The sequence below is a fragment of the Bemisia tabaci genome, chromosome 1 (genome assembly GCF_918797505.1).
Source record: "Bemisia tabaci chromosome 1, PGI_BMITA_v3".
Taxonomy (NCBI): Eukaryota; Metazoa; Arthropoda; class Insecta; order Hemiptera; family Aleyrodidae; genus Bemisia; species Bemisia tabaci.
Genome location: NC_092793.1, coordinates 78467976 through 78480374, shown reverse-complemented (window position 1 = coordinate 78480374; position 12399 = coordinate 78467976). Strand labels below are relative to the sequence as shown.

Here is a 12399-nt window from a genome sequence, read left to right as displayed (position 1 = left end):
CAGGGATATGGAACTGAAGCAAGGTATCAAAAGTTACAGAATCAGATTGCAGAAATGGAAACTTCCTCGTATACATGAAACTTGCAATCTCAATAGCTATTCTCTCTGAGCCATTTTACCTATTCATGGAATCAAGTAAATGTAGGTCCCCGTTTATTAGACGATGCGACGCATGAAAAAATGCCAGGCGAAAGCAGTATCTTTTGTTATTGTAAGTCATAAAATCAGGTTGTAGGTAAGAAAACTTCCTCACACATGGAGGTGATGTAACTTTCAACCTCATCTCCTACATAGTCTGGTGGAACACTTATTATCGTCTTACGGTAAGTAATGGAGAAACCTTGTTTTATCGTCTCAAAGCGAGTCCTTAAGGAAGGTTATTTACCTTCTTTACTGAAAAGTAGACAACAGGGCAGTTGAAATTTTGCTCTTATTGAGCGTTCAAATGCCTGTGTTAAGTCTGCGGAGATAACACATAAGGTGTCTTGCGATGAATCTGACGGAACCAAATTCACCAGAGAGTGAATGAGTAAATGAGTCATGAAACCTAGAATTTTCAGTACAAATAAGACGCTAACGCATACCTTTGTTATGGAGCAATGTGAGAGGTAGAATGCAGTGGTTTCAGAGTAGAGTGTTATAAGGAAGATTTATGAAACTGTCGGTGCCGTAAAAAATCTTAGACTTAGAAAGTACACAATTTTTTGCTACTTCAGATATCTCAGATTTTTTGACACTTAGTTAAACTCAATAATCAGAAGTTGTGAACTGACAAGGATGTGATGACGACATCACTTTGAGAATAATAGATATTCTATGATCAAGGATACACTCGAGCGGTCCTTTTCATAATTTGCAGTGATGAGGTGGTGACAATTAAGAAGGTAGAAATCCCTGCGCTTGAGGTGCGCAAAATGCTCCAGTCGTTTATCTATGCTATTCAGCATAAAAATGCAAACCGTGTTGTAATTGGTGCTTGAGAACAACTGTGGTACACTAGTATAATCAAGCGTTTTGCATGTATCGCAAATGGCAGATCTCCTACCTGACATACTTTAATTAACCCAAAAACACTAAAACAGTCTCGAAGGTAGCACACGGTGCGCTTGAACTCACTTTAAATGCGACTTGAATGTACATCAAAAATTCAAGTTGGAGGTTGTAGTGGGGTACTCCCTGATGGGTTTTTGGGCAATTTCGAAATAGGTTGTCGGAGCTCCTCGAAAAATAATCGCATTTTTGTGGTTTTTTAGGGGTAAACTAGCAAAATTGACCTTGGGGCGACAAATTAAACCCCCTCTCCCTCATCCTTGCCCTGACCGATCTGAATTTTTAGTATGTTTTCACCTGGTATAAGATGTGACTTTTCTGAAATTTTCATGCCCATACACAATTTTTTGCCCCCGCGGCAGCGTTGCCAAGTTGCGGACTCCAAAATGTCGAATTTGATGATAAAATGAAGGTTTCGAAGCGAGATTTCCATTCAATTTCAAAAATTCAAATCGCAGGTTGTAGAAGGGTACTGCCTGATGGGTTTTTGGCCAATTTCGAAATAGAGTGTTTGATATTTTTGAAAAATAATCGCATTTTTGTGGTTTTTAAGGGTAAAATAGCACACTGGGCACGGGGCGGCAAATTAAACCTCTTCTCTCTCATCCTTGCCGTGACCGATCTGAACTTTTAGTATGTATTAACCTGGTATAAGATGTGACTTTTCTGAAATTTTCATGCCCATACAAAATTTTTTGCCCCCGCGGCAGCGTTGCCAAGTTGTGGACTCAAAAAGATCGAATTTGATGATAAAAGGAAGGTTTCGAGGTGTGATTTCCTCCAAAATTTCACGAAAAATGTGCAATCTGAGAGTTTTCGATAAGGATAAGCATATTTGAACAATTTAGAGTTGCAGCGTTGCCAGCTTCACGATTTCGTCAAAATGATCCGAATCGCGTTGCAACCTCAAGGTCTGGATTTTTATTTCGTTCAGAATTGGTCATTACGGTTTTTCTGTACTCTATGCATTTAGGTACCATGAAAATGATGCCATTACTCACTTGATGGGTGCAGCTAACTCAACAAGAGAGGCCGGATAAAGCGCAAATTCGGGGAAAAGCGGGAGAGTAGTGTCATCTGAATCTGAATCGCGGCTGTACCTACAGAAAATGAACATTGATCTTATTAGGCCAGAAGAGGGCCAGAGAGGCCAAAACTCATGAACCAATCAGAGAAGGGCAAAAGGATGGCAATACTCTCCAGTACCTAGGTCAAAAACACATAACCTAGATGTAGGCAAATTCTGCTAAGGCCTCCGAATAAGGTTATCACCGGTGGAAAAGTTTTCGGAAAACAGAACGCGAATCTTGAACTTTCAGAAGTAATTATAGGATAACTATAAACCGCATAGCGAAGAGAGTTTTAGGACTGTAATTTATTTCTTACGCTAATTTGCATTTAATCGTATCCACAGAGATAAAATGAGGTACTTAAAAAAAAACTTAAATGGCGTTCCGTGCATCGATGAGTTGGTGCGTCATTTCACCGCTTGAGCGCCCTACTATACTAGAGCTCTTGTGGCAGGTCGAAAGCAAAATGCGCCGCCTAGCGGCTGAGCGCTTAATAGATGTATGAAGTTTTACTTCAAATGTGGCGAATTGCACAACTGAGGCCTTCAAATTATGAGTTTTACCTCATATAACGAAGTCGATTACGTACGCTCCAGTCGTTCCAATTAAGACTCTGAGAAAATTCTTACTCGTACCAACGCAAGCAGCGGTGTAGCGGCTGTCGGTGTTGGCGAAATTAAGCATGTTCAGTTAGCAGGCGAGTTGATTTAATTACTCCTGGGAGGTTCGCATTATTCTTTCCCGGAGCTTCAATTGCTCTTATTGGGATAAACAACTCCATTCCCGCAGTATTGATTCATTACGCTTATGTTTTCTCGGAAAAACTAAGCGGTTGTTTAACAAGGATCACCTAATTCTCATTATAAAAGAGAAATAGCGTGGATTTTTTAGCCCCATTTTGAACAAAAATGAATAAGGTAGGTTAGTGTAAACTTTTTGGTTAGATGAAAACAAAGGTTGAGTCATTAGCCAATTTTTCAAATATGAGCAGTGATTGCGACTCAGGCCGTGCTTTAATAAAATAAAACAATGTACAAGAGGATGTGAGGTATATTTACATAGATTTTACTTTAACATGGTGAACAAGCAAAAGTTTCGACCAACCCTTGGGTCTTCAGCAGTGAAAATGATGTGCATCTCTTGCACATAGTTTTATTTTGTTAAAGCATGGCCTGGGTTGCTACCACTGCTTATATTTGAAAAATCGGCTAATAGCTCAACTTCTGTTTTCATCATTATGAGTAGCCGAAAACTGAAAAATCAGCCCGCTGAGGCCCATTGGCGTTTGTACGGTGTATATCTAATAGCTTTTTATTTCTCCCTGATCAATGCGTTTTAATTGTGAAAAGCAATTTGTGTCTCCAACACGGCTGACCCACGAGCAAGGGTGACTAAAGGAAATGAGAATCAACAATTGAACGTGAGTAGATAGTACTGAGGGCACGAAAGGGCAGTGGCGCGACGTGGCGTGCTTTGCGATATATCGATTGATCTGCCATTTAAACCTATGGAAAAGGATCGATAAACAGAGTGTTCGCAACGAGCACCTTACTAATCGATTCTTTACCATAGCTTCAAATGGGAGAATATCGATAATCGATCATTCACGCCTCGCCACTGCGAAAGGGCCCAGGCGCGAGAAGAGCGAGGCGGAAGGAGAGAGGGATGACAAATGAGGAAGTCCGCAAGTTTCCGCGGCGCGGCGAAGAGGTTATGAATCTGTATGATGGATGTGTTGTTTTGGTGTGTTGCAGACATTCAGGAGTTCTACGAGCTGACCTTGTTGGACGATAGCAAATCCATCCAACAGAAAACCGCTGAAACAATCCGCATAGCCAACAAATGGGAAGCCAGCGATGGACCGATAGCGCCCTCTCACAACGATGTAAGTCACAAGATGAATGATTGCCCAACTTCTTTTATCCGTAGTCCGAGTCCCCCTGTCCCGTTCCATGCTTTGCTAAGGAAGAACGCCGCATGAACATTTCGACGTTGCCGAATTTCCCCCGATAATATATATTTATTTTTGAAGAAAGTCAGAAGTATTTGTTTATGCAATGCATTGATATTTCTGATTATGTTGCAAGTCTAATTCTCTTGAAAATCGAACGGAATATATTCACAGGTTGTCTTCAAAATACGTATTCAATCAAAAGTAATTTGGCAACGTTTCAAGGTTCATACGGCGTTTATCTTGAACACGGCAGTATTGCCGCAACCACTTGACTCGTGCGCACACCTATCGAGACCTTTCATTTCTACGTCGCTTTGTGTCCTAATTGCAAGCTTGGTTTTTAATGACGCCGTTATTTGTTTTTCCTTTTTTCATTTTTTGGTTTCTCTCTCTTTCCTGTTTTTCTTTTGTATTTTTTTCAGATATTTATGGGAATCAAAACGTTGTTTACTTTGTCAGTACCAACAGACATATACCTTATCACAGAACAAACCGTTAATTAGTTCTTAAGTATAGTTAATGAAGAAAAGTTAAAAAAGTAAAAATGAATAAATGCAAAAAAAAAAACAAGAAGGAAAAATCCAACATGAGTATGTTGGAAAAGCGTGCCGAATAACTGAAATGTTGGACAAATACCTCTTATTTTCACGTCTTTGCTTTTTGCATCAATTGGTACTTTTTGCTAAATTTGGGAGAAAATATTGATTCATGAACGTTGAATGTAAATTAATTTTAAAGATTCCGTCCAATTATCTTGATTTTAAGCTGATATGCGGCATTTGCGCACGACCGTGATTTGGGCGAACTGCCGTGCATCGAAATCGCGTTCAGTTAATCTCTTTGGATTTCGAACTGTAACTTCTCTCCTATTCGGCCGATTTGTACAAATGAGGTCACTTTTTATTTGTACTTCAACGGAAAGTAAAGAAAAACTCGCTAAATAGACGGAAAACAATTTTTGAGAAAATTTGGTAGATCCTGGCATCACGGTGAATGGTTAATCGGTTAATCGCCTCGCCGTCTTTTATTGCCTTGCTCGAAACCGGACACCCAAAGCTATATCGCGAGATAACTGTAGAGGTTTAAGGGGATTTCGGCAGGGGCCATGGTTAGTACATAGTATAATGAGTCACGAGGCTCATCACAGATTGCACTTACAGTGCAAGACGCTCATTGGCTGTAGAGTTTTGGCGGGAAAGAAGGTTCTAGAGTTGAGTCCTCCGAGCGTAAGAAAGCTCCTATGAGGTTTCTGTCAAATTGAATAATACGGTTTTGACAGAAAAATGTTCTCAAGGGTTTCCAATTAGCAGTTCATTAGATTTTTTGGTAAAAGACCATCAGGGCTTGACAGTGTAATGGTTCAAAGACAAAGAAACGGGTGCGAGGAAAAAAGTATTTGGACGACCCGTTGAATAGCATTGGTTGATCTGTGTGCTGTACTATGGTACATCCGAGTGATTTCAAAAAGCGAGCCGTACTGGCACGCTTAAAAAATCATAAAAAGGATGAGTAGTAAGGATAGATTTTCGTGTTTTGTGTTTATGATGATAATGAGCCCCATGCTCAAAATCCATAATCACAATCAAGCAATTAGTAAAATGTGTGTTGTGACAGAACTGACAGAACTTTTTCATATCCTTATCATGGTTTCTGCTCCTTTTTGAACACACAAGATTGAAGTTTTAAATTTCGGTAAAAATAACTGCCCAGCCTTATGACCAAATAAAAAGTCAGATGGATACTTGCCGTTGGTCTTATTGGGGTTTGTAGTAATAAACTAGATGACTGAAAAGAAAGAAAGCTTACATTAAATGAGGCAGGACTTGTGACATTCTGAAATTTTTTTAAATTTAAGATAATCCTTCATCTCTCTAGCATCACATCTATTTAATGGCACATATGGGGATATCCATTACCGGGTAGAAAGTTTACTCACAGGAAAGTCATGTTTGTCCATATATTAAGCTGAGTAGGAGTATATGGCGTTTTAAAAACGAGCGTGTGTGCTGTTCACGTCTGAAACTCACCACTTTTAAGTCACATGTCTGAAATTTGTACCTCGTCTTCTTGTGCGACACCGCGCAATTCCACCCCTTTGATTTTTATGCACGAACTTCGTCGAAAAAAACAAGCAAACTCAGATCAAAGCTAGCAAGCCCATCTCTGCGAAGTGCCTTTTTCACTCATATCCCTCTGCTTAATTAATTCCTGTAATGCAGGTTTCACAAAGCGACACAAAAATAAAAACCACTTGACCACTTAAAAAACCTTCAGCCAACTGTGAATATACGTGAAAACTTCATGAAGAACATAATTTAATTTCTGCTTTGCTCTTTAATTTCCAATTTTTAATTCCACGAACTCTTTGTAGGTAAAGTGTCTCATTTGGACCCATTTACACTTAAAGGAACAATATAAAATAATAGTGTGCATAGGTTTTACTTACTCCATAGATCCTTCTTATGAAATTCAATTTCACCTAGTTCCCTTCGGCATAAGCACGTAACTCTCGTCTATTTAAAAGAAAGCTTTTTCAACCTCGTGTCACGTTGAATTCAGTGTAACAAATTAACATGAATGTCACAAAAATGATAATATTTGTAGTTCTTTCGCAATTTTATTATAGATGCAGACAATATGCTCAAAGTGTTTGGCATGAACTTGTGATGATTAAAAATATTTTGTGATGCTATCATTTAACCTCAATGCTTAACAAGCAACTTTCGTTTCTAGTTGCTTTAAAAAAAGATTATATGCCATTCGTTTCCCTATGCACACGGGTAGTTTTATAGATGAACCAGAAATAATAGTCTTTTATTACGTACGCTTGATAGATCGATCGGACCGCGTTCAGCAGAAAGGAACCAAGCCACATCAGCTATTGCCAAATTCACTGGGCAGTTTAAAAATTTTAAGAAGTTTGCTTCTCACTATGCGGGAAATTCACTGAAATTTGCACGAAAATCCGTACAAGCGTTATCATGTAAACAAATTATATTGCCCAGTTAAATGGCAATAGCTGATGTAGCTTGGTTCCTTTCTGCATAGAGCGGTCCAATTCTTCCTCTGCCTCGTGTCTATCTCAACATGAATTTTAACCAGGCTTCGATTTGAAGGGCTTATTTGTGAGTTTTTATATTCAACCTCTGCAGAAAACACGAAGTGCGTTTGAGAACAATTCTGCCGGCCTAAGGAAGAACGCCGTATGAACATTCAAAATTTGCCAAATTTCCCCTGATTAAAAAGGTAACTTCGAGGGAAGTCATGCATATTTTTCTTTGAAATTTTCAGATATTTTAGATTAAATTTTGTACAAAATTGTCAAAAAAAAAAATAGACGGAAAACATCCAACAGATTCCTTGAAAATTTGCATCTTATCGGAGGAAATTTGGCAACGCCTGAAAGCTCATACGGCGTTTGTCAGTAGCACGGCAGCATTAGCTTCAAGTAAGTAGGGATAGAGTGGGGGGGGGGGGGACTCGTGAACGATTTGCATTATCCCCGTGCAAGCAGCGCCTCGATTGTTATCGAAATTATCGAATTGTATCGAATCGTTATCGAATGAGTTTGCTCGATAAATTCCTATCTTCACAATGCCATATATCGATCAAGGTCATTCGATAACGATTCAACAATCGATTCGTAGCAGTTCTTAGTTCGTAACAGCTGTTTAGAAACTATCCACCGGGAGCTCAGATCGGACGAGAACATATTTGCGCAGCACCGCACCGTTAGGTCCAATATAAACCGTATAATTCCACGATAAAACATAGTATATTTTATTTAAATAATCCAAAACAGTCGTGAACATACAGCCGCAGTTATCAATCCAAGCCCCCCACGCCACCTTGCGCTATGCTCCCTGTTCGGGTATTGCTTCCCCGGGTTCCCGATCAAAACACAGTGGCAACTTTTCTGAGTTTCATGTTCGTTTTAATGGCGTTTCTTGAACAACCGATTTTCCTCGAAGAACCTGATATCAAGATCGGGTCATAAGGTCTATTAAACAGTGTTCTCAGCGATCGGAAATCAGGAAAGCCCTGGAATTTTGCACAATTTTATGTGCGTGATTCGTAAATCTTAAAAGCTAAAGGAAATACAGGAAAACACAGTGATATAAATCGAGTAAATACATGTTAGGCACCTACATTTGAATACCCTGCGGGTACTCATCCGGGATTTTATTTAAATACCCGGGCATTTTATTCTGTAATTACGAAACGCCATTCTGTGATTAACGCAACTGACCCGTTAAAAAATTAATAGATTGGAATGTTCGTATTTAATCACGTAATGTAGTGTCATGTGCGAAGCACGGGTTAACCACTAGGATTCTGTATAATCTCGTCAAAGTCAAATTTGAAGCGAATTTTATTCCAAGTTCCGAGCCTCTTTTGGACGTTCTACCCCGGTTTGTCTCATCAATCACCAACACCAGTGGACACCGTTGTTAACAAATTCGACCCATCAGATCCGTTGGTTTTCGATAGGTCGAACCTTTTTTAGAACCACCTCGCGAGGTGGTACCAAAATCACGCACCACCATTGCGATTCACTAGTCATCGAATCGGAGGTTCCGAACTTAAATAAAATGGCAGCTCGGAGGTTCGGACACAAAAGTAGCACCGAACCTCTGAATAAAATTCGCTTTTGGAGGGAGCTTGACAACAAAGTTGGGAGAGTGCGACACATCAAAGTGAGGCTGAAGTCTTGGTGGATCGGGGAGACAAGCTTAGCCACCCTCTAGGCTCTGCGGAATTCCTTGTAGAAATTAATCGAGAGTCAAATATCACCAGCCTCGCACAACCGCTTCCTATTAGCGGCGGCTGTTAACCGGATAATGGTCTCCAAATCTAATGTGTGCTCTGCTCCAGTTTATCTTCCGCCCTAAGCACCTTTTAATAACTTCACATCAACTAAGTTCGGGTCCGAGTCCGCCGTCTAATCCCCGATGGAATGCCAATGAATGACCTGAAAATTAATTTGTTAACCTTTCTCGGTTTACAAACGGAAAGCTACAATTCAGAGACCTCTAATGTGCGCTGACTTGTGGCTTAAGGATACAAAACAGGTTCCATATTTGGACGTATTTCTGTCAAACGGAATTATGTGCATTTTGACGTGAGCCCTGTTACACTGGAAAAAAAAACATATTGTATCTAGAGTCCAGACTCTTGAAAACATCGACAAGAAAAAATACTCTTGATTCAATCGGATTTTTGCTTGAATCAAAACGAAATCCGCTTAAATTAAGAGGCTTAATGGTTCTTGACTTAAGCTAGATCCTGATTGAATCAAGAGTACTTTTTCTTGTCGATGTTTCTAAGAGTCTGGACTCTAGATCCAATGTGTTTTTTTTCCAGTGTAAGCATGTATTCTTATGAGTCTCAAAGCTCATGTCTTGATAAGCATAGTTTCGTTTGATAGAAATACGTTCATTTCATTGTTATTCCAGCGGATTGTTTTGCTAATTGGACGCATTGATGCTACAAGGAACTGTGTGAAAAAGAATGATGTAAAGATGAACAATTTGCATACAATATTCGTGCTACATAGTTCCTCTTGATTTTATTACTTTTTACACAGTTCCATGTCGTATCATTAAGTCCAATTTTCAATTGTCAACTGGACCTAGCTCAGCAGAAAACTACCCATTTGCTTTTTTTAAAAGCAAATTTCAGAGACGACTGTTCCGGTATCGATTGCCAAACAAACAATAATGATAGCAATTATGTGCTTTTATAATGTGCAAAAACGTGGTTCGATCACAGTTCTGCGAACTGAAGCGGGTACAAAGTACTTGTGCTTTTCATAATAGCACAGGTATAGATTTTTTCCCTCTTCTCTACCTTTTTCTGCATCTTCTTCTTCATCTTCTCCCTCGTCGTCTTATTTTTATTCTCATGAGGCAGACAGTCTCTCACTGGATTTTAGCGCTGAATCCGAAAAAATCATCCGCTGAAAATCTGACGAGAGACATTATCTAAGGTTCGTGCCCCATTTTGGCTGCAGACCCGTGTCATCATTTTGAAATATTAAATCTTCTAAAAGAACATACATTTTTTATAATATAGCGTACTGCATTACGTGTATGAAACACATGGCCTCTAAATAGTTGCCCGCATGGTTGTGATATTGACTTCAATTATTTATGTTTGTTATTCATGTTTTTTATTCATGACCATTCTCTAAAATGAAACAAAATGACGTCGATTGTAAATTTGAAACCGAAAGCTCCATCATTTTTGATGAACGTTTCATCGGAAGCTTTGTCGGGCGGTCCTAATTTGTTTCCACGAACCTGGAGTAATATGAATGGCATTTATCCATTCGATTAAGTCCGTCCATTTCGTTTAAATTTGCTTTCAGGAAAAAGTTGAACGAGTAATTTAAACCTCGCGTTGTTTGTGAATGCATACAGGCTCGCAGGGCCCGTAACAGGAAGCACAGAAAAAGATAATGTATTTCAGACGGCCAATATTCAAATGAAGTATATTTCAAGTACTTATAGAAAAGGTTAATAATTTATTTTTTAATGTTTAGCTAAGAACTTACCGCATACTCTTCGATCATTGCAGAGGCCTCAAAAGATTCTTAGGGCTTGAATAATTATTGTTTATCTCAAAAATGGTATACATTTTTCATGAAATGCGAGATTCCCTTTATTTTGATAGTTTAAATTGATACGGCTCAATATGATTGAACATTTTTTAATTTAAATCTCAGTTTGATCAATGCTCATGTCCAAAATATTCACAAAATCAAGGTATAGTTTTGTCAAGAACATGCATCATTTCCTTTTTTTAAAAAAACTTTCATTAACTTTCAAAGCAACTGAAAAATGGATGCATTTATACGAATGAAAAAGAATCCATCTTAATTGTAAAATGGGCTATGTAATGCATGTATTCCTATGAAAACTATGGCTCAGGTCACCATAAAGATATTCTCTCTTGATAAAAATTCAACCGAGTAACCTTGATCACTAGTTTTGGAATAATTGAAATCCTTTTGATTTAAATACGCCTATTTTATTAACCCGGATCATTAGTTTCGTTCGACGTACGCGCAGTATAGTAGTGCCGTATTACTTTTTCATCAACCGCCTTACTGCCTTCCCAATTTCGCTCGGTTCAAGATATTGGCGCCTACCTCCTTTCCTAATCCCTTGCGCGAAGGTGATTTGAAGCCGATTTTTCAACGACAGTTTTCCAATGATCTTCGTGCGGTAGATAAGAGACTTACAAGCCTTTTTCAAGATGCGTAACGAACCAAAAGGAAACGAAGGAGATTTTCGGGGTGGGAAGGGAGGAGGGAAGAAGGCCTTGGCGGAGGAATACGAGGACCGTTGAGCGAAACTTAACGAAATGATGGGAGACGCTAGGAGGATTATGATTCGGGGATTTGCACGAGCCTTTTTTCGCTCAATTTAAGCTCCGGCTTGAACCCGGCTCTAGGATAATAGATAATTACTATCGGTGGAATTTAAGTGTGGCCAATTTTCTCCGCTTTGTTGCCAGATTCTTGTCGGATCGAGTAATGTAGACTTTTGAAGAATATCAAAATGGTGCATTTTCTTTTTTCCCCTCTTTTATTATTTTTTTTATTTTCAATTATTTTATTTCTTTATTTTGATTTTTTTTGCCTCATGTTTGCACACAATCCTGCGTCTCCCTCACGAAAAATCGTAACTCAATTTCAATGTTACCAAATTTTACCTTACTTATTGTAATTTCACCTGGAGAATGTCAGGCGTTTCTGACGAAAGATATGACTAATTCTCCTTCTGATCTTTCGCAAAAATCAGACACATTTTTGACAAAAATTGTATTGATACATTCGTGTATAAGAATACAATTGTTTGAGTCAGTTTTGCAACCATGGAATGGATTTACGTTTCTTTATCCGGGGAACGAGAATTATCGTAAACATCATTAGCGCACAAATTAAACCGATAAACTATGTTGTAGCATACTGCACAAATTTTCTAACACTCTATCGGCACTATGAACACTTTTTTCAATACAAATTAAATTTTTTTCAAAAATCGATTACCCGATTTTGTACTTAAAGCTTCGTTTCATCTGAGGATGGGCCCGAAATGGCCATCGTGCGTAAAGAATAGAGTAAGTCATTTAAGTATAATCGGTTTTTGAAAACATTTTCATTTGTATCGAAAAAAGTAAACCGATAAAGCCTGCGCTTAGTTCACTATTTGGCAACGTTGTACCGAATAAAAAATTAGACGAATAACGGGGCAAATTGGAGGACCAAATGAATAATTGAGTAAATTAGAATTGAAGCTGAAAAACGCTGGACCACTC

General features: G+C 38.7%; 1 protein-coding gene across 3 annotated transcripts in view; it reads left to right on the top strand.

The window, feature by feature from the left end:
• dlg1 (MAGUK family member discs large 1) overlaps nucleotides 1-12399 on the top strand; it is a 401255-nt gene that overhangs the window by 72823 nt on the left and 316033 nt on the right. For all 3 annotated transcript variants that reach the window (XM_019061367.2, XM_072306235.1, XM_019061369.2), the window contains exon 2: nucleotides 3875-4005. In XM_019061367.2, coding sequence (XP_018916912.1) covers nucleotides 3875-4005 — 131 coding nt within the window. The remainder of the gene's footprint in view (nucleotides 1-3874; nucleotides 4006-12399) is intronic.